Source organism: Molothrus ater, chromosome 6, assembly GCF_012460135.2.
Source record: "Molothrus ater isolate BHLD 08-10-18 breed brown headed cowbird chromosome 6, BPBGC_Mater_1.1, whole genome shotgun sequence".
In the NCBI taxonomy this organism is placed as follows: Eukaryota; Metazoa; Chordata; class Aves; order Passeriformes; family Icteridae; genus Molothrus; species Molothrus ater.
The window spans coordinates 46,161,333-46,184,723 of NC_050483.2; the positions used below are offsets into that span (position 1 = coordinate 46,161,333).

The 23,391-nt window shown below is 40.0% G+C and overlaps 2 protein-coding genes across 5 annotated transcripts in view; one reads left to right on the top strand and one right to left on the bottom strand.

Moving 5' to 3' along the window:
• Positions 1-14,899, bottom strand: part of RPS6KA5 (ribosomal protein S6 kinase A5) — a 73,676-nt gene extending 58,777 nt beyond the window's left edge. Inside the window, exons 1-2 of the mRNA XM_036383567.1 lie at positions 14,435-14,899; positions 3,608-3,679 (exon numbers count right to left, since the gene is read on the bottom strand). Of these exons, the coding sequence (XP_036239460.1) occupies positions 3,608-3,679; positions 14,435-14,498 (136 nt within the window). The 5' untranslated portion in view covers positions 14,499-14,899. The remainder of the gene's footprint in view (positions 1-3,607; positions 3,680-14,434) is intronic.
• A 242-nt stretch (positions 14,900-15,141) lies between these two features.
• Positions 15,142-23,391, top strand: part of DGLUCY (D-glutamate cyclase) — a 48,677-nt gene continuing 40,427 nt past the window's right edge. For 2 of the 4 annotated variants that reach the window (XM_036384041.1, XM_036384043.1), the window contains exon 1: positions 15,165-15,227. The gene's annotated coding sequence lies outside the window, so the exon portion shown is untranslated. Of the gene's footprint in view, positions 15,228-23,391 lie in introns of all 4 variants that reach the window. The other 2 variants (XM_036384042.1, XM_036384044.1) reach the window with 2 other exon arrangements.

Here is a 23,391-nt window from a genome sequence, read left to right on the forward strand (position 1 = left end):
ACCAATTGTATTCTTTCTTTTTAACCACAGCTGAAAGAGTGAACAAAAGTGGCATTTATTTAAGTTCAGTATAAAAAAAGGAATAATCCATTGGTAGAAAAATGTATAAACCAGAAGGCACTCTGGTTTCACTTTCTTATTTTAAAAACACATTTTCAAAGAATGAAGCAAATAAGCCAAGTGGTTAAAAACACACTTTCAAAGAATGAAGCAAATAAGCCAAGTAGGCGTGCATAAATCAACACAGCCACCTTCTCCTGTTGTTCCTTTCCTGGCTTTGGGAAGCAATTAGATTTCTTTGCTGAAAAGTAACCTTCTTCTATAGAATAGACTCTAGTTTTCCCCATTACAAGGAGAAAAGCTTTAACTGAATAGGAGGGACAAGCTGGATACACAAACATGGACAGGAAATCTGAAAATTCCATATTAGCAAGCCTATAACAGTAACAGAAAGAGAAAAGGATTTATCCCATTTCAATATACTACTCAGTACACTGACCAGAACATGGGCCAGTCAGAAGTAAGCCAGTAAGAGTTTGTTCCCAAAGCAACAAGTACACTATTAACAGCTTCATTAACAGTGTCATATCTTTCATTTCACTGATGTAAAGTGCTACTGATTTCTTCAATCAATCAGTTTATTCTATTACTACCCCCTAACACAACATAAAAGGATCCAACTCAGACTTTTGCTTTCTTGTCTTCCCACTGAGACTCAGGTCAAAAGAAGAAAGCATATATGATACAATTTTATGTATGATACAACTTTATACCAAAAAGCAAAATATAACAAGCATGCTTCCAATTGAATGCATATATTAGAAGAAAGCAGACAAAAGAATGTAAGAAAGCAATTCAAATAAAGAAAATAGTAAGTATGAAATTATGCTAAGCCACAGCATGAAAAGTTATGACAAAAAATGGCTTCCACAGGAGAAAACTCAGCACACACAGATACTATTTCTAATAATCTTAAATGTTTGTATTTTTAAAACATAAAGCTTAAAAATGAAGATTTAAATAAATCTTCACTGCTGTTACCTGAAAAGAATCACCTCTGAGTCTGTAAGAAACTACCACAATTACATATCCTTAAGCAAAGTATCATTTAATTTAACATGTTTTAAGTATCTTCTGTGGTTATTCCAGTTGTTTCATGGCAGAATGTTGTATTTAAAATATTGTAATTAGTTTCAACAGCATCTACAGTCATCACTTAATGTAACTGAGGTTTCAACACATTCTCCCTTGCATTGGTTTGAAAACACTGCATGCTGCATAATTCCACAGTGAAGCATTTTAAACAGCATCACATTTTTATTGAGCATTAGTTATGTGACCTAAAAGCTCACACCAGGATAAAGCTTTCACTGCCAGAGTAAAGGTGGCTTGTCTCTATTTGCTTATAGCAATGACCAGAATGTTTCTCAAGTTAGGAAATTAAACTTCATCAGCAAAACATCTTAGGAAGGTTGCAGAATCTCTGCTACTGGAGGCTTTTCAGAATGAATCACTACTGGGGTGATGCAGGTATAACTGACTGTGTCTTGGCCCAAGCAATTAAGGGACCTCTTTGAGGTCTGACCTCCTCAGAATCCTGTTTTCAGCAACTCCATGTGGCAGCAAACATTGCCAGCTGACAGATGGTCACTTACGAAAAGCAAAAGGAACTAGCTCCATTCTGATCAGGTCACTGGCATTTAATGAAATCCAGTAATTAGCAAGCAGCAACCTCTGACACATCTAGTGCCTGAGTCTCAGCTATCATAGTCTTGAGACTGAACAAAGCTTTTTGACTGTCCTGACAGTCTAGACTTCTGAAGCAAAAAACCTCAGGCTATGAGCAAAACTGCCTATCAAAAAAGTGGGAAAAAAAACCCCAAAAAACCAAACACCACAACAAACACCAACTACTCCTCCTACAAATGCCATTCCAGGATACCCAAGGAATCCTTGATTCCTAAAGCTTGAGGAATCTTTTCTATTAGACAAAGATTAGATTATCTTAGACAAAAGACATTTCTGGAGCAGCAAGACTACAAGAGCAGGATGAAGTCAGACAGGCATGCTTACTCAACTTCTTTTTTTACTTCACACACATACACAGAGTCAACCCCATTGTCAACCCACTGAAGTAGCCTTTTCTGAAAGGGGTCCCTCAAAAATTATCCTGCTAACCTGAGTGAATAGAATAGCTTTGCACTGCAAGCCTAACAATTACCTGCTATGGTTAAGAGTATTCCAGGCCAAGAAAGATTTGGCCAATCTGTTCACAAAGAAAAGAGGGCATGAGAAGTAGCAATGAATGACTGACAACAGTTTAACAGTAAGACAGGTTATTTCAGAGGTACTGCCTAAAGACAAGAGGAGGTCAGGCCACAACTAGTCTGAACTTGAAGACTGACCCTTATGAAACCACAAATTTACTTTGTACCCCAAATGCAAGAGCTGTAACACTAGCGTGATCTCAGACCAATGGCAAATGTAATAAAATTCAAAAAATTTACAAATCCAGCCCATGTTTCCATCAACAGGAGAGAAAAACATCCTCACGTAAATGCATAATTGTTTATAATTTCATTTTTGTCAACCCCTCTCAGATCCACACTGACCATTTCAGAAAATCGTGATTGCTTCTACCTAGGAATATGCAACATTTATCTATGAATATTAATGCTTCCTTGTATCTACATCTAACTATTTAAACTTAACAGCAAGGTTTCAATTTTTTAGCCAGTTAAATTTAAACTCTAAAAACTTTACTTCAGAAACAGAAAAATATCCTCTCAAGTGATTTAACGGCTTAATTAATTTCTAGAAGAATCTATATGAATTACAGCCTCGCTGCCAGCTATTAATGGCTGATAATACCCAAAAATTTAATATCATTTAACCAGCATAAAAATCCTGCAGACCTTGATGACAGTCCACATTCATGATTATCCCCGTCTACTCAACAATGCATCTAACTTAATACTGACCAAAAAATAAAAAAGCATAAACACCCTAAAAAGAATAAAAGCCATTAGTCTTGTCTGTATATGGGGCTGTGTGTCCCTTTAGCAATAGAAGAAACAAAGTTTTTTTTCATTACAGTCAGTAATGCTACAACATGTCAGAAATCTCCAACATTGTGCTGAAACCCACAATACCACAATGAACATTATTCATCTTAAAAAATACTAGGATATGACTAGGACAGAGTTATGGAGCCAACAGCAACCCTACAACAGATTAGTTAAAAAATGGAGCATCTTATTTAGTAATGTATCAAAATTACTGGGTTTTTCCCCCCCAAACACACTCTGTAAACTCAACATGATTATCAAAACCATGTCTTAACACAGATTAAGTTTTTCACAAGCTATATTAAATTGTCACAAATTTTCAACCATATGTTTTCTTTTTTCCAAAAAAATGCTGTGTTACAGCATGTGACCTCCAATTTTGCATATCTGTGGAAATAAAAATTGAAAAAAATATGCTATGCAATACAAAAGTGGTATCTTCCTAAAGAATGTTCCAATTACCAAAACCTCAGCAAGAAAACAAAATCATACATAAGAGTAATGCTTCCAACATTTAACTTAAAAATAGTGCATCTTACCCCCTGTTCCAAGAACTTTCAGGAGCTCAAAGTTTTCAATGCCAACTTTCTCTGCATGGCCTGTCAAATTTGCTGAAGGGAAAAAAGAAAAAATTACATCAGATATGTAGTACACCAAAAGATCACTCTGACATCTTACTACAGCCCCAGTAAAACCAAGTTAGCAGTTGAATTAAATAAGCAGTGCTAAGAAGACACCCCAATTTCATACTGTATTCAACTTGAAAAGCAAGGGAAAGCAATTTTCTTGCTGCCATCAGTGTACCCAAAGGTATAAAATCCCAGAACAGTAATTGAAGCCCATCTAGTCTGTATACATCACCTTCCAGGGTATCACTGGGCACCTCTGAAAATAGCATGCTTGCTGTCTATACCTATGTGATTGGAGATTACAGACAAGGTGGAACTGGACTATCTCTTAGCCCTAGCACCCTGAATACTCTTTATTCTTTTTGGATTTTAATCTTTTTGGATTATATAGTCTATGGAATGACAATCAGAGTTCCAACAGCTGTTCATGCATTTAACACAGGATTGTTAAAGACTCTCCATTAGTATCAAGTAGAAATTACCTTATGTCTACATAACTCATAAGTATGGAAAAAAATCTAAGCTGCTACAAAGTTATGTCATTTGTTGCACAGTCTGGAAGCAGGAGGTTCTATGTTTATAAAAATCTATACCACTTTGGGTACTTATTTTGTCTAATGTACATTTTTCTAAGCAGGGATGTAAAGACCTCTGTTTGAAAAAAGGGATTGTGCGGGGTTAGTTTCTTGTTTACTTTTTTTTTTTCATTTCATAAGCTCCTATAAGAAAGCCTTATGCAGTTCCCATTTTTTCCATCTTTGATTCCTGTCATACTATTATGCATCAATTTGCATCAACATGACTACAAACCATTCAGCAAAAGCCCTCACTGAAATGATCCAGGCTAAAAACCAGCAAGACAATAAAGTAACTAAGCTTGATGATTCATGTACAAGTTCAGTTCCCTGATCCACTTTACTGAGCAGCTTCATAAGCACAACTAAGGATGCAGCATCAAGTAGCAAGTGAGTCAATATGCACCACAGGAGCTGAATGGAGCTCACTGTACTGCTCCTGATAGCAAACAGAACTAATACTCCTGCTCGAGCTACATCACAGTAGTAAGAAGACAGCAGTAAGGAGGCCACTCTCATGTGCCAGTAAAGGAGTTATAGCAAGACAAACTGAGTTAGTGTCTGTACAATTAGGGTATCTTCTGTCACAGAAGGTAAATTTAATATTTAATATTACAATTTAATATTACATATTACTCTTCTTAACAAGTACTGAAAATGGTACTCAATGTAGACAGTTTTAAAACACAGTCTTTCCTGCCAGGGACATCAGAAGTCACAGGCTATTCTAAAGAGACCAGGACTACAGTATCCATTTTTCAATGAAGGAGTGAACATCACTGAAGAGATTCAGGTCACAGAACTTCTCTGGACACCAGCTAAGTAAGTGCTGAACTCAGGGTGGGAAGAAGTTTTCACTTCAAAATCCACTGATTTGGATCTTCCACAATAGACTACTCCAGAAAGGTTCTCTCACATCCTTTAAGAGTGTCAGCAGAAAGCTTTTCACCTAAACACCCTTCTACAAAGTAAAACAGTCACTTAATCCTACCATATTCTTGGAACTGAATATGGTAGGATTAAGGAAGTTATAGGAAGAGTGGAACACAGAGAAATGCTGCTTCTCCAGTAACATGCTGAAGATTTGCAGTGCTGGCTGCAATCCTAAAATGAGATTAAGCCTTAAAACTCAATCTATTCATCTAAACTGTACCATAAACTCACATTCAATAACATTAGTAAAACCATCTCCACTTCATGAGGCTGCACAATAAAAAGCTGAGTGCTATCTAGTTTGAATTATTATGGACTTGTTTCAATGTGAGCTGTAATTTTGCACTTTCCCCTTAATTCCATTTTTACTTCCACTCAGGATGCTTAATGGCCTTATCCTAAAAAAAATCTTGAAGGTTACTATAATATTACTTTCATAATAAAAGGAGAAAATGACACCACAAATAAGCATATGGTAACTGCAAAATAAGACCCACCTCATTCTTTTTACATTATACTGAGGAAAAAAGCCATCCCACAAGACAGCTAAAGGATGCTGCATAACACACACAAGTATGACAGGACACTTGAGACAAACTCTCTCACAATTACTCCCCATAAAGCAAGAAGTAAAATTATCCTTCATTTAAAACAAATCTTCAAAGCTCTAAGAAAAGATGAACAATTCCCAGAAAGTGCTCCTCCCAATGTTGCCACATGGCAATGGTTTTGCTCCAAGAGGTTCAGTTGTAGTGCTCATGTCCATCTCTGAAGGCATACTGCAAAAAAAGCAAGCTGAAGAGCCTGTTTCTGCCATTTTCTAATAACTCCCCTAGAGCAGTCCTTTGCCTTCATCTGCTGAAAGCAGGTGCAGCACTTTGACACTTTAACAGAGATGAAGTGCAGTTTCTCCAGGATAAAAGCTGTCATTCCAACATTTCCTTCAACCTGCTTTCAGAAGCATAAATCTCAAAAGATCAATTATTCTATTCACCACTCACTCCCAGGAAGCTGAATGGCCATTTCTTGAGGACCTTTCACCAGGGATGCTCTCTGCAGTTACAAAACTGTTTCAAAACTGAGGATTTTAAAGGGTTGCATGAGACCACTACTACTACTAGGACTGACAGAACAGTGGAAGGCTTCTCACACCCCACAGACATCACTGTGCTGGAAATGGTGTCAGAACCCAATCCAACAATTTGCAAAATGCACAGCCTGTCTGTAAAGACTGCAATGGGATGTACATTGGTGAACAGAAAGCAGTTTCAAAACCAGAAAATTTACTTCTCCATGCACTTTTTCCTTCAAGTGTCTGGACACATCAGCTTAAGAAGTGCACCAAGGAATGGAACAAAATTTGGACAGGAAGAGAAGCACTGCCCAAGTCAACAAGATGAGAGTTTCTCCACAAATAATATGAAGCTACACATGACAATAAAAAGGATGGTTGTACATAATGGGAAGGAAAAAAGCTAACAAATCCCCTTGGAGATTAGCTCACTACATACTGGCTAATCTCCAAATTAGAAGAATCCTGCATTTACTAATATTCTACTGTAGTCCACACCAATCAGCATTGAACCAACATGGTTAAAGAGAATATGCAGCTGAGGGCAACAGCAAGAAATATATCAACTCAGAAAAAAATAGCAAATGGAAAGGCCAGGACATCATAGCCCCATAAAGAGAAAATAGAGAACTAGTCACCATCATCACCTCTGAAAGCAGGAAGAAAGGAAATATCCAGAAATACTAGCACTGCAAAGACAAGCCTCCCTCTACATGCAGGGACACCAGTGCACAAAGACCAGTGCTGTCATTTTCAGTCCCCTGGAAACAGGGCAGCCTGTCTATCCAGACTGCCAGCTCTCCTTGATGGAGGATCTCCAGATGATGTAAGAAACATGACTGCCATCTGCACTACACCTGAACTTTGAGAAGGCCACAAGGGAACTAAGAACTGTGCAAGCTGGTACTGTGCAATGATTCTGTAAGCTTTTAATTGCACTTCTAAGATCTTGAGAAATAACATTTCAACAGTGTTTGTTTTCAAGTTAAAATGTGCTCTGTCCTCTGCTTCTGGACCCCACTGCCTACAGGTCTTGAAGCAGACAAACAAAGCTAGAGCTTCCTCTACTGAACTAGATTGATCTCTGCCTGAAAGTTGAGACTTGTCCCTGCAACATAAGACCAATTCTTCAGTTTCATTGAGCAGAACAATAAACCTCAGGCAATTTTAAGAACAGAGAAAACAAGAAGGAAAATAAAACAAGAAGACATTCTGCAATACTCCAAATATTAGGTTGCAATGTCTAGTATCAGTATCAACTTGATCTTAAACTGTTACTTCAGAGAATGGCCCATCCCCACTCACCTAACAGATCTACTGAGGTCACAGCATCAAAGAACAGATGTTGCTTTATAACTTGTATGTTAATGCCTTACTCAGAGTGGAGAGAGTGTGCACACTCCTTTTGGGGGGAAAAAAACCCTGACACCATGCAACAGAAACTATGCAACTATTATTTATTAGACACTGAAGAAAATGCATATGTTATCTGTTATCTGCTACATGGAGTTATACTTTGTTACTGGTTACAGCAACTAGAACTATTTCTGAAGGAAGTAAAAGTATCCTGCAGTCCTTGTAATCTGAGAGACCATTGCCACCGAGTAAGTGTCAGGTCATTGAACAAGAGCACCATTTAATCAGCTCAGGGTACTATCTTACAAGCCTTAAGTGGAATTTAAAAACCATAACATCTTAAGAATATTTTTCTTAGGCAAAAGAAAGAATGTAGAGCAAATGTAAAACACACAGAGTTCTGAACTCGTGTAAAAGAAAAGAATATACAGTTCATGTTGCTCTAAACTTCAGGGTATCAGTGGAGGTAACTGGGCAGGTAACTGCTGATTCTCGAGAATATTAGATGCTTAAGGGTAAGACCACCTGAGCTGAGAAAAAAAAAAAATTAAAAATTTGAAAAACATTTGGAAAAAATTCAAGCTCTCACAAAGCTGCTGATCCTATTCTAGAAGGCTTGGAAGCCAAACTTTACACAGTCAAAGATGACAAAGACCTCTGAATTACCAGCTAATACAATATGTATACATGTGTGTATGTACATGTATGTATAACAGCATACATGTGTACTGCATGGAATACAGTATGTGGAAATTCAGAAGCATAAAATGCAGTGGAAAACACAATAAGAAACTGTCACTACCATCATGAAAACAGAAGATAGAAGACTATCTCACCAAAGATATTACTTGCATATAGAAAGCTGAAATAAATATAAAAGTCCAGACATCTGAGATTAATGACACAAACTCGGTAGTCTGGACTGGAAACTGCTCCATGTTAAGATCCATTTGCATTCAGCAGCAGCCCTTTTTCTCTTACAGAGGTGACTTCATGAGGTTTTATCATTACTGTGAGCTGAATCACTATGAGGTCACCAAGACTGAACCCTGAGGCACCTCCATGGTCAGCTAGAAACTTAATGTGTAGCAACACTCTACGTCACATAATTGCAAAAAAAAAACACCAAAAAAAACCAAAAAGTAATTAGACAAGATGCTAATGAATAAAATTGCTACAGATAATCTAATGCTGAAGAGAGTTGAAACAATCAGATATCTAAAGATTGTGCATATCCTCTCAAACAAAAAATTATATCTAAGTACAAGACACGAATCAACTTCAGTTTTCTCTATCATTAGTAATGAACGAAATAATTTATAGAAATTCAGTCACAGGCACCTTGGACACAATATCAAAAGTAAGAGAATACAAATTAATTTATCAACAAAAAAGAGCAACTGATAACTTACATGTTGATGGAAGGTATTTACATATTTGGTTACGCAGACATTAACAAGAAAACTTAAGAATTATCCTCTCCCAGGTAAAGCTTTTATAACCATCTATCCAAGACAGCCTAAAATATTTACAGCTGTCCAGGAAAATGAGAAGAGGAAACAGCCACAATAGATCCCAAAACAAACCATAAACCCAAATAAACTGACTGCATGTAACATGAGTTTTGCACAAACCAGACTGTATCTACAGACTGAGTCAGAAGCAAAGAAATCTCAGTAGAACTTGCACCTTGTTGTTGGGATTCTGTAGGGGGGAGGAGACAGAGAGTATGTTTACCATAAGATACCAAAATATGTAATGATGGGGATACAACAGAACTATTTACTTGAAAAATATATTGGAAAAACATCCTCAGATACCCAAGCCTTGTCATATGGTTAAGGAAATTCAGCAAGTGTTCTTTGAACTGCCTTCTGAATAAAATTCTAAGATGTATTAACATGGCATGTAAGACTCCTGATTGTTTTGTGGAATCAAGCATGAGCTTTTAAACCATCACATTTAGAATATGTTGGATCAGAGCTAATAAACAGGCTGACAATGAAGACTGCATCTATTAGTCCTCATTTATATTACACATTTTACAGAACATCACTGAAACAAGACAGCAAAACGATCAGTTGTACCAGACCCTTGGACAGATCATTTTAGCCAGGTTTGTTGAATTCCAAAGCCTGGTGGGAGAAAAGCAAGCAAACAAAAAAACCCCACTCAACAAAAACAAAGAAAAAGCCACAAACACAACCCAGGAAAGATCAATAGCTGTCCTTCTTCATAATCAAGGCTACCAGAAGATAAATAACAATAAATTCCTAGACTACAATGAATTTTTAGAACATATTGATTGTGTAAAGAGTAAAATCCAGAGACTGAAGTGGTATTAAAGATGATTAATAAACTTAAAATACTCTTTGCAGTTCCCACAATCCAAGAAAACATATATTTTAGTGCTCAAAAGAGAAAAGTAGAAGCAAAAGCAATCCAAGCTTTGAAATAGCTAACTATTAGTACCTCCTGATCCCTAAACAATATACGAAATTATTGTTATTATTTATATATATTTATAATATTATTTTATTATATAAAATATATTGTTTAGTATATAATAAAATATTACATCTATATATTGTAAGTAAAACCAAAAAAAAATGTGTCTTACAGAAAATTTGATTTTAAAAATATATTTTAAGTCTCATAAAGTTTCCTTTTAAAAAGAAAAAATAAAGTACTGTACAGGTGCCAGATGTACCTCCACAGTGAAGGCCTGAATTCACAATTCAGTGCATGATCCATCATGTTTTTTAGTCATAGGAATTTTCACAGTTCCCTAGAATGTAACATGAACCTTCTAGTTTACAAATAAATCCATTCTAATTGAAGATCCCATTCTAGAAGGTATAACCAAAAATTTGCAATATTAAACACTATAGATAATCCACGTATTTATTTTCTGAAGCCTTTTATAATTTCATCCTGAATTATAAGTTTGACTCAAGGGGGAGTTCCAAATTCTTGTGCCTTTGGAGTTCTGCAGGCTGTTGCTACATGAACTTCTGATCCATACGTGCCTTTTCTCATGCATGTCTGGCAAACTGCAAACTAAAGCAAGTTCTTTAGCCTAAAGATTGTGATAACATTAAAACAAATCCAGTATCCTCTTCAAAACAGTCTTGCTAAAAGGAAAAGAACGAGATTTAGCTATTGTAAAGCAAAACAAACAATGCATTTACTGCCCATACATTCACAGAATGTCTCAAGCTCCCTTCAAGATCCCAGTTTTGGGAATCTCTGCCTCTCCCTGGGCAAAGCAGGGAGTTCAAAAGCATGCCACAAGACGGGCAACCTCCTGCCAGTCACCCCCACACACTCAAGGTATAGGATCCTTTGATCCTTTTTTGCAGAAACAAGAGGAGAAGGGGAGGAAATCTCACTCTTAACTGCTCTGTTTCCTTTTTATCTTCTGATATCACAAGCCTTTTCTTCTCTTTCCATATCCTTCACTATCATGTAAAATGTTTCCTCTGATAGGCTTTATGTTTGCCATTGTTCAGTTCTGAAGCATTACCAAGCAACAGAAATGTTAAGATGCAACAATGTTCTTTTTTCAGTGTAAACAATATGTATTTTCTAAGGACTGCAAAAAGATTAAAAGTTGCATTAACTCTGAAAGTTAGCCCTCAAAAAATAAAACCTTTCCCTTTACAAGATTCCAGAAATAAATGCTAAAGAAAACGTCATTTTCTTATTATTTTCACTGAAGTGATTCAGTGAGAATCAGAGAGAGTCACCACTTCCTACTATTTCAACTTTGGCATATTTTTGCTTCTACTTCCTGAAAAGAGATTCCACTTTCCCCAAAGACTCATTTTCCTTCCCAAAGTGAGACAAGTAAGACAGTGACTATTCTGAATTATTAGCCTTCTATTAAGAACAAAAATGGTTTGGTGTTAGGAAAATAAAAAACTTAACAAACACAATTAGAAGAATATCATTATTAAATTATATGAGTCCTAAAAGTCACTGCTCTGTCTTATCTGCAAAACATCATATATATACACACCGAGCAGTGCCCAGCATTTGTAACAGAGCACACATCACATGCTATCATACAGAGGCACTCAAGAGTTCCTTCCCTATCACAGACCCAATCTCCATGCCTATCAAGTGATGTTTTTCCAGCAATTACTTTTTGGTCATACAACAGAGGAATTTCAGGGCTCTAAGTCCATGAGATAAAAAGCTAAAATTAAATCTGACCCTACATATCAAAGCCAGCATTGTAATTTCAAAGTTTAAAAGAAGTCAAGCTATGGTATGATAGGGTTAACAATCAGCTGGTCTATGCAGAAACAGCACTGCATATGCTCTAACTTAATGCATTTTCATATGCCTCCATACTTGCTTGGAGCTAACAACAATCATCTGTTTCATTCTTTAAGATCCTTATTTCATCTTAAATTCAAATTCTAAAGTATGTTCACTTACTCACTTGACCATAATAAAAGCCTGTCCCTAACTCATTTAACACTTTTAAAGCAATCCCAAGACCACGTAATTGCAAATGCAAAGTGTAACTGTGGGTTTACCTGCATTCAGCTGATTTGAATTAGTCAGCTTGTTACCGTGGGGTTCAAGTAACATCTTCCAAAATATGAACAGATACTCCCTTCTCAAAGAAGCCACTATTTCGGCTACAATAGTAAATTCTTTCAGAGCACTCTGGAGACTAACCTCTTTTTCATCTGCCAACTGACAGCTACTTTCAATCTGTAATTCTAAAATATTAAATTAGTCACAGAGCTAGCAGCATCAAAGAAAGAGCACAGAGACGAGGGAAACACTGGAATCTAAACAAATTGCACAATAAAGGATATGCATTATATAGAATATATTTAGGAACAACAAAGATCCGCTTGCTCCAAATTCCAGTTCTTGCCTGTCCTCTCACTCTCTTTCCCAAAATGAAGCAAAATTAAATTATCATCCTGCATATGCTTTAAAGATGTGGTGGGTTGACCCTAGTCAGCAGCTAAGCATCCACACAACCAGACCCAGTACAAAAAAACCTTTGAACATCCAAAGTATCCTATACCTTTATGTATTTCTGTATCAACAGAAGCTGACCATAATGTTTCTCCTCAAATTATTGTATCTCTGTGCATTGTATAGAGAAGTCCTGAACCAGTATCTCCATACGTCTTGCATAGCAATGACACTATTGACACCTTCAGGAGTAGGAGTCTCCCAGGAGTACATGACAGAGCAGCTCCCTCCTCCACCCTAGTGCTCCAGAAATAGACAAGTCATTGCTAGAAAGCATTTTTCAGAAAGCAGAGTATTCTAAACTGAATATGGAGAAGAGAACAAGAAGGGGAGTAGCAACTTATTCCTACTAAATTGAATTTCAGAAGCTTAGAAGACAAGCAAGGTTGAGAATTTTTAAAATAAAAATGAGAGCTGGTACTTCATACAGCTATATATGTGATCAGGATTAAAATCAAAGTTGCTTATTATGCTACATTGTTTACTCCTCAAACTATCTTTAAATAACAACCCTCAGGGATACATGTTCTCAACCTCTACAAAACAAATATAGAAAAAAAAAAAGAGACGTAGTTATGTAAATATATTGAATAAATGCGTCCCATTTCCTTTCCCCTTACCTTTTCCACACTTCAATGTAGCAACACCTATCGAGACAACTATGTTTTCCAGCAGCTCCTCCCTGAAAGAAGGAAACTACGGTCCCTTCGATTTCGGTAGCTATCAAGAGACCGCCTTTTTTTTTTCCTACCCCCCTCCTCCTCCTCGCCCCGCCGAGCAGCGGTGAGAGCCGTGCTCCTCTGGGGCAGCTCCCCGGACCCCAGGGCCGAGGGAAGCGGAGGCAGAACGCCACCGAGGGGAGCCAGCACCACCACCTGCCTTTGCATCGGCCCACTCGAGAATGTCAAATACATTAACCCTCCCAAACTTTTGCAGTGAACGGCATCATATGCTCCCTCTCACTTCATCATGGAGAAAAAGATGAGGACAGAAAAGGAATGAAGGACACGAGTTAACAGCACCTTCATTGTTAATCAATACAGAGAATATACGTTCTGATTGTGTTTTACACGCTCTTCTTAATTGACGTTAAAATTTAGATTTACTGCAGTGTTCAAGTTGCCTGGAAACTTCTGAGAAGCAGAGAATCCCTACTAAAAAGAAATAAAGCTCTTCCCCAACACAGCAACCTACAACGGAGGATTTCTGTTGGATCTTTAAAGGTCATACATATTTCACATGTTGAACTACTTCTCCAGAGGGTCGTCAAGTAACTACCGAGCTACAAGAAATCCATAGACTGAAAACCCAGATAACTCTGTGGTTACGTGTTGGCACATTCCCCACCCTACAATTCCGGCATTTCACCGAGGTCAGAGAAAAGCTGTCACATAAAACGACTTCATTTAGGACTCGAACAAACCGCCCCCCCCAGCATAGCTATAGAAGTCGATCAAACACACAACTTACAAAAAATAACGTTTATAAGAGAGCGTGGCTACCCTTCATCTCCTTCAAAAGCGTCCAGTACCACCAGGAAGTGGGACAGGGAAGCCAGGCATGGAGCAGAAGTCGAAGTGAACTACTTTTTTCAGAAATAAGAGAAGGCCCCCTCCCCGCCCCCATCGTACGCGCTCCTGCCCTTATATCCCAGCTCATCCTCTTTTTTCCCCCCGCCACTGAGACTTCCCCACCGGCCCCACCAACTCTGTTCGCTCCCTGCTCAGCCGTGCTCTCCTCGGCGCGGGCCGCCCGTGCCCCTCCGCCCCCGCGCGACCCCCGGGCCCGCCCGCTCACCGTTCCTCAGCTCGTGCTTCACCGTGAGGAGCGGCAGCTCCGCTTCCCCCGAGGCTCCCTCCATGTCCTCACGGGCGGCTCCCCCGCCCCTGCCGCTCCCGCGAGCGCGGCGGCGGGGGGATGTCACCTGGCCCGAGACGGCTTCTATTTTCCAGGGGCGCTCCGGGGCACAGGAGCCATGCAGGCGCGCTGGGGTCTGCCGCTGTCCCCTCCGCCTTCTTGGAAGACGGGGTGGGAGGTGGGGCGGAGGTTGGGGCAGAAAACCCCAAACCTACACCGCCCAACAACAAACAGTTATTAAAATCTAGGGAGGCACACGCACGACAGCTTCCCTCCCCAGGCGCTCAGAACCAGCCCATGTCCTTGCGCCTCCCCTCCCCCGGGCTCCGGCCGCCCTCCCCGCCCGACAGCGGGGAGCGGAGCGGAGCGGAGCGCGGCCGGGATAGGCTGAGCGGCGCGGGGGGGAGGAGGGGGGAGGAGGTGGGAGCGCCGCGGGGAGCGGCTCCTACTCAGGCGCGCGCGCCCCCTCCCTCCCCAGGCCGGGCGCTCATTGGCCGCGCGCGCCCGCGAGCCCCGGCGGCCGTCGGGCAGAGAGCGTTCCCCGCGCGCCGCCCCCGCCCTTCCGCCGAGAGCCGCGCGCCCCCATTGGCTCGGCGGCTGCGCCAACCGCCGGCTCCGCCCCCCGCCTTCCCCCCGGCCCCTCTACTCCCCGATCTTGTTTGTAAACATTCCCGCCCGCCTCTCCCGCTGACCCCCGACCCCCGCGGGAGGGCGGGCGCTGGGCTGCCGAGAGGTAAGGAACGGCGCTGATTGACCACTGGAGCTGGCAATCACCTGAGGGAGGGGCCATGGCGCCCTTCCTCGCCTTACGGCGGGTTCCACCGTACTCGAAGGGGGGAGCGGCCGTGGGCTGACCCACTCGCAGTGGCGGCCGGGGGGAGCCGGGCTCCAGCCTAGCGCGGGGATGCGGCAGCGGGATGGGAAGCGGGGTATCCTCGCGGGGGGATGCGGCGGGGCAGGGAGCAGCGAGGCACGGCCGGGGACGGAGAGATTCCCGCAGGGCCCCGGCCGCCCGCCCGTTGAGTCCCAGCCGTCCCGCACGGGAGGCACGGGCGGTGCGTGCGGGCTCGCGGCGGCGGCCGCGGCACACACATCGACAGGCCCGCCTGCAGCCCGCGGCCGTGCGCTCCGGTCACCGGGCTCAGGGGCCCACGGCGCGGGTGGCGCGGCCGCCGGTGCACGCAGGGGCCCCGCCTGGTGCCGCCTTCCCCTCGGCCGGGGCCTGGAGCGGGCGGAGAGCGTAGTGGCCTCTTGGGAGGTGGAAGAGGCCGCCTGTACTGAAGTGAAACCAGCCTTGGTGATCGCTGGAAGGGCGCACGGCCTGCAGGGTTATCGCAGCTCAGGAGGTGCCTGGCAAGGGCTTGCTGGTCGCAAGATAGGAGTGGGCGAGCGTGCTGGGGCCGTACATCCATGTGCCGGTTCACCTTGCCTTGCCTGGGCCGCCTTCATCTGGTCCCTTCAGCTGCGAGGGAGACACTGTCCTCGCAGAGGCTTTGATAGCGTTGTTGGGGGACATACGGTTCAAAACACATCGGATCTGTTCATCTCAGTTAAGCCGCTCAGTCTGTTACGTTTTGGAGGCAAGCTGGTTTCTAAAGCTGTCCTCATTTCCTTGCAACAGATAACTCAAATGACTTTTCTCTCTATTTCTTATTTACAGTAATTTCTGACTGGTTGCTCTGCCACTGCTTCTATCCTTACACAAGCTGCTAATTCACAATGCCATGTCTCAGCAGTAGTGTTCACACAGGCTCTAATTAAGTTACCTCAAAGATCAATGAAATAAAATGTCTTCTGTTAATCCATTATTCACACTCCAGTATTAAATATTTGTGTGTTTGTACACATATATGTAAAAAATGCATGTACATGTATCCGTTTCTACAGTTTCCTATGGAGAGATTGAGTTTTGCTATTTAAAGTCGGTGAGATTTTCGGTTTCGTAATTGTTTATATACCAGACCTCAGGTTTAGGGTGCCTATGCAGTTGTCATCCCAGAAATTAATAATACTACCTAAGGGTTTCATAGTATTTTTGGTAAAACTTTTGAAGGTGTTTCCCACCATGCACTGCACCTGTTCTGTTGAGGTATCTCAACCATACGCCACAGGATGTATGGTACACGCATAACTCCTCCAAAAATGTCCATCCAGTTACTGCCTTTCCACCAGAATTATATCAAGACTATAAAAATAAAAAGTCTGAACATGGGAGATGTTTTCAAACTGGAAAATACTTGATTCCCTAACTTTTGTCACTTGTTTTCAGAAGCATTGCTATTGCAGAGAGAGTAAGTATTACATAAAAAGTATAGTATTAAACAATAAAAGGGAAAATGGAAATACTAAACTGATTAAATTATTTATTAATTAACTTATTAAATTAATAAGTTTTTGCATCTTTGTAACTAATGGCTCCTGATGGCTCTCTGGTGGGGACTGTGAGATTTACTTACTCATTACAAGGTGTAATAACCACTTCTGATTATTCCATGTCCCAGATACTAGATTTTAAAGAGCCTGGTGCTATATTTCATCCAGTGGCTCTACTAGCCTACTCTTGGACTAACTGTCCCGGGCAGCCTCAGAGGAGAGAAGCTGAAATCTGACTCCTGAAAAGCTGAAATGTGAGGCGTGCTGGCATTGAGTCCAGTAGTTGTTAATAGTCTTGGTTTCAGATGTCCATAGCTTGACAGGCTGTATCTGCTTATTTGCCCCAGGCTGAAAATTTCTCTCAGCTAAAACAGCTTTAAAAAATGAGGCAATAACACTAAAATACCAAACCAAGAATACTGATCCATGCTGACAATGCATATAATAAAACACAGTGATTATTGTGTATATTTCAGTTTAAGATGTGACTGGCCTTGCAAAGTACTACTGCCTGAACTGAAAGTTCTTTATTATTACTGAAGGATCCCCTGATGTACTTGAAACATGGTCATTCCAATTAAAAAAAAGTTAAGATTTTTTTACATAACAGTTTCTCCAGTGTTAAAATGTTTTTGCAGTGGGATTCTTGTGTCATGTCCAGAAACAGCAAAGCAGCCCTGCTGAATGCTTGGAAAGAATCCCACCTTTTGACAGACAAAAGAGCTATACTTGCACTGAAATCCTAAACCTCCTGTCAGGAGTCCATGAATGCAAGACTGTGCTCAAGTTTTCCTTTCAACTTTGGGAGCAGTGGAGGGTTAGACTTGGTTGTGTACTTGACATGAGAGTAGATCTACCTTGAGCAGAATGGTCCAGGCATAGTGGGCTGGTGACATGCCTCCATCATACAGCAGTATCACATGGCTTTGTGGGTGGCTTTAAAGGACAGAGTTCTGCCTCCCTTAAGGATAGATTGGAATTACAGATAAGTGGAAATATACAGGCTGCATCTATACCAGAAAATAAAACTGATTAGGACTCATTCTGTAGGTGTCAGGAAGGGCATGACATAGCATGGTGCAGCTAAATTCTTTCCCCTTCAAAAGAGTGGCCTTTTTTTCACTGCCTCCTGGATGTGTCGAGACAGCACACCATTACTGAGCTGTGCTAGCCTCCAGCTTGGATGTACAAAGACATTGCCTGGAAGAATACTGGCCAGGGACCCAACCATTCCTGGAAGCATGCCAGCAGTCAGACGTATGGATAGTCAGGTGCCAGCACGGATTGGGCCTTTGTCCTGTTTAAGTCACTGCACTGTCACAGAGTCAGATGAGGGAGGAAATTTGGCTCAAGCCTGCAGCCAAAGCAGCATGAGAAAGTCCAGGAAGAGTGATGGGCTTAGACCCAGAGGGAGTACAGACTGGTCTGTAAGAGTTTTTTTTGTTAGTTGGGAGAAGTAAAACCACCATTGTTATCTTAACTGTGCTTTTAGAAGTGCAGTTTAACTGACTGAAATTGTTACTTGCATTTAAATACATTTGTGTGTATGCTGCAACACTGAAAAAAACCTACTGTTTGTATGATGTGCATACAATAAATTACCCCTCTGGTATAAAAGGAAAAATATTTGATGTTTAAATGATTAAAAGCTATGGGGCAGTGCAGAGCTACTCATGATCCATAGTGTCAATGGTTTTTGTTTTTTAAGCAGCATTTTCATATTCATGTGCACAACCCGACAGGTCAGTCAGCCAACAGTTCAGTGTTTGGGCTGAGCATGTGCTGCAAGTTTGGGAATTTGGAGTAACACCATTCTAAAGATAGATGTCCCTTCTCTACCCCACAACACAACTGTTCAAAAATATGTGTATTAACTTGTCATTCCTAATTGGGAAAAGAGGGAGGAAAAAAATGCTGTGGGAAATTCCCACATGGAAAGATATTATTGAGCTTCATTAAAGAACAAGTGTCACAATATTTTATTTTTGGTTCTAAAAGAGGTGGTGTGCCAAGCTGGTTTGAGGGCTGAGGTGAAATTGAAATGCTCAGTGTACAGACATCTGAGAGGAAATGAGAGAGAAAAAGAAGAACACGAGTGCTAGAGCTGCATATTTCCAGGGTGCCAGGGCCTCACCAGTTTTGAGGTATTTAATTTACTTTGTTTCTGAAGGGGAGCTGCTTATGGAAATTGTAATTTCTATGGAGCTAAAGTTGAAGGTGTTTGGTGCTTTCTTATGGTCATTGAATTGTTACAGAAATAGGTGTTATTTTCAAAGGACAAATTTCGGAAGGCTAGATGATACAAAATGTTCCCCTTCATCACTCCATGGAGAACATTTGCACAGCAGAAGAAAAAAAGGATAAAATTTTGGAAACCACAAAATTAATTTAGGGAAGGACTCACTGTGAAAGACAAACATGACATGAAACAGCTTTTGTGAGAAATTTTAGTTTAGTATTAGTTCTAGTTTTTAGTTTGCATATCTTCTCTGTGATTTTTATCTTTTGTTTAATCTGAACCTTTAATTGAACTCTCTGTGCTTGATAACTGTCAGAAAAGTAGACTGGGTAGGTATATTTGTTGTTAAAAGTATTTTTTATGAAACTTCTCTGGGCAACAGTTTTATCTCTCTAAAACCACTTAATGTTTTTACCATGAAAGGAGAAGTTATGCTAAGCATCCAAGTCTAATAATTCTCTTAACGGAAGCGGTACAACTCTGTCAGGAAGTGGATCATTTCTTGAAAGAGTGCATTTAAGCATTACTGCTTCAGGGGTCCTGTTTCAGTTAGTATTCATTTCTTCACTGAAAAGTGGTTGGTTTATTTTTTTCTTCAGTCATCGTACAGTTGCAACTACCATTATATTACAGGCAGCACTTTCAAAAGTTTAATTATGAAAAATCTACCTGGTTATAAAAGAGGGGGAAAAATTGTCATGTCTCTCAGTTTCTGATGAGGAAGAGGAGAATGAATGCTGTCGACAGGGGACAGAAAGCAGCACTAGCCATTGACACAGAGATAGGGGTTTATTTCACTTTTTGAACTGCTAAAGCTTCTTAAGGTAGGCAAAAATAGAATTTCTGTTTAATAAAAATAATTGACTTTTGAATCCCAATCCTTACTCACAATAGTTTGAATTTTTTTCAGATTTGTTGGAGGAAACACAGAGGACTGTTCTACATAATGTTGTCATTAAACCTCAGTAATACTCCCTGTGTAAACTCAAAGTCCTTTTCAAAAGACCTGCATGTGAATTCTCACTATTTTGAAAATTTACTGTCAACTTTGGAGAAGGTGACCTTAGAAAGGAGAAGTTAATCAAGGTGATCTGAAAGCTAGTGATGATGAAATTAAAACTTATAACTCATCGTGAAGACTGTGAGTACATTCTGACAGTTGCAGAACTTATGGTTCTGTTTCCTACCCCAGACAAGGAAGCATAAATATGAGGAAAAAAGGGTTTAAATGGCAGAACTTAAAGCTGTGCATTGTAGTTTTTAAAGAGAGCCTGCAGATAAAGAGTGAAAAGAAGTGCCACATAAAATGAAGGGGAAGGACAATTTTTGAAAAGCATAAATGAAAAATAATGAATTGATTTCCACAAGTTTTCTTCTAATGATGTATTTAAAGGTATTGCATCTATTAAATTACCAATGAGCAAAAAGAGATTTAATGAAGTGAACAATTATTATAGAGGTTCCTTTCCCTTTGTATTGAGAAAAGCTGTCTGATTATTGATTTTGAGCCTATTCTTTGAAACTTAAAAAAATAAGATGGCTCCATGAATTGAAATAATGGAACAGAAAATCTGTAAACAAATGGATAAATTAAGATAATATGTTTCAAACTCAGCTGGTGTATCTCCTGGATTTTGAAAGGAGCTTGGAGCTCCTCAGAAACAATATGAAAACTCCCATTAGTTTCAAGTACTATATTAGGTGACTAGAAGGCACCTCTTAACATAGAGTATTATAATATTTGATAATACAATAAGATTTAATATAATCAGCACTACATTACAACTAAAAACACCTTTAAAAGGACCAGGAAAATATTTTTATGAAAGATTTGAAAGATTACCCTTAAAGAACAAAAAGAAACTAAAAGGTGTTAGAAAACCAGTAGATAAATATGTTTCTGTTAACATGGCCTAGATATAAAATACTATTGTGAAAAATCGAGTAGCAAAAACTATGAGAGTGAATTACAAATTTTCAATACATCCAAAAGATGGGGATTTCTAACTTCACCTGCATAATTGACACTCTTACTGTAAACTGTGTGACTTGGGACTAGAGCTAACAGGTAACTGGTATTGAAGCAGTTCTATAATTGCATTACTGTTTTTCTTAATTTTTTCATCCCATACTGATTTATTTAGATACAGGATGCAAAGTAGGGTATCTCTAGCTCAGCATTGCTGTCTCCAATGCTGGCCAGGAGCAGCTGCATAGTGTCATGAGAGTCTGTGGTTTAACAATGCAGTTCCTAAATAAAGATGTCCATTTGCTTGCTTTGACTTTGCCATTTGCTAATTTCATCTGATGACCCATAATGATTTAGTTACAAAAGAGTGTGAAGAATTGTTACCTTTTATTTCTTCCATGATTTTGTTGCATCTGTTCCTATTGCCTATTTCATAGGGAAGCCCAGAATATGAAGCAGTAACTTCACCACCTAAAAATATCCAGTAAAATATTTACTGTAGATAATCTGCTCTAGAGGTTATGCACCAGGCACTTGGAGTTCTTTGAGCTTTCAGTAATCCATGCACAGCCTCATTTCTTTCATTTTTCTTAAGTAGAGGACTACTAGGTGAAACCTAGGTTATTTAAATGTTAGAACACTCCGTTTTATTAATTTTTTTCTTTTTTAATGTAAAATGTTTGCTGTGACAGTCTTTGAAGAGGATGTCAAACTCCAGTTGGTCAGAAGGCATTTTACACTCCTTTTGTAAATTCCTTGGGATTTGCATTTTCTCTGAAGTGTTAAAGACTTCTATGCAAATAAGTGCCCCATTAAGCAATTTTTCTTTGGCTGTCATTTATTAGGCCTGGCTAAGAGTGAGGTACGGCATCCTCCTTCTTACAACATGTCATATTCAAGCTTACTTTTCTGTTGTGACTGCTTCTTAATGTATTGATGGGAAGCATGACAGCAATGCAGATTATTGACATTGTAAATAACTCCATTAACTCTGAGGTATTTCAACCCTCTCACTCCCGAGCATTTTTGAGCTTTAATAAAGATTTATGCTAGTAACACATCTCTCTCCATTTTTAAAAGAACGCATTCTATTCAACCAGATTTTATTCCAGACCAAACACTGATTACAGAAACTGTTGTCAATTATTTGCTTCCCATTCAACTCAGCGTTGCCTTCCTGCAGCTCTAGTGAGATGCATCTTCAAACTGGAAGTCAGATAGGGCAAATGCCACAGATTCTTAGAATTACTTGCAATATGCAGAGAAGTTAGTATATAAATTTGATTAAATCACTTCTTCTCTCAGTCACTGTCTTGCTTTAACCCCAGCCAAGCCCAACCACCTGCTTGCTCACTATTCCACCAGCACGTTCGGGGAGAGAATTGGAAAGGTAAAAGCTGAAAAACTCATAGGTTGAGATAAAGACAGCGTAATAGAGAAAGCAGAAGCCACAAATATGAGCAAAGCAAAAGAAGGATGCCTCCTATGGGCAAGCAGGTGTTCAGCCATCTCCACCAGAGCAGACCCCCATCACAAGTAATGATGCCTTGGGAAGATGAAATCTGTCATGCCAAATGTGTCCTGCCTTCCTCCTTCTGTCACCCACTTTATATACTGAACATGATGCCATAAGGTCTGGAATATCCCTTTGGTCAGTTTGGGTCATTTGTCCCTGGCTGTGTCTGCCCCCAGCCTCCATGCACTTCTAATTTCCTTTGCAGCGTGGCAGTAGGAAGAGTGAAAAAGGCCTTTGCTTTATGCAAGCCCTACTCAGCAATAACAAAACCATCTCTATTGCCATCACTGTGTTCAGTCAAATCCAGAACACAGCTCCATACCAGCTACTGTGAAGAAAATTGACTCTACCCCAGCCAAAACCAGTTGTAAGGCCCCAAACAACTCACTTGGTGAGACTTTTAACAGGGCTTACAGTTGTTCATGCACTTTGAATTAGATTCATGGGAGAAATATTGACAAGATATTCTCAAGAGATCAACAAAGAAAACTTTACTGTCAACTCTAGAAAATCAAATAACTTTGACAAAAAGTTTGTAGCAGCATTCAGTCAACATAAACCACTTGTTAAAGTATTAGTTTCACCCATTCAATTTAGCAAACTCAAAGCCCATTCCATTTTAAGTTACTCAGAATTCTAACAAGAAGGAATCAGAAGAAAGAGAGAAAAGATACTGAAAATAACAAATATAGCTACCAACTCCTGAATTCCAGCAGCATTCAAGCAATAGAAATTCCAAGAGGAGGAAGGTCAAGAAATTCTTGTCTCGTGTTTGGCCTTAAGTACCCCTTGGCCTTGCT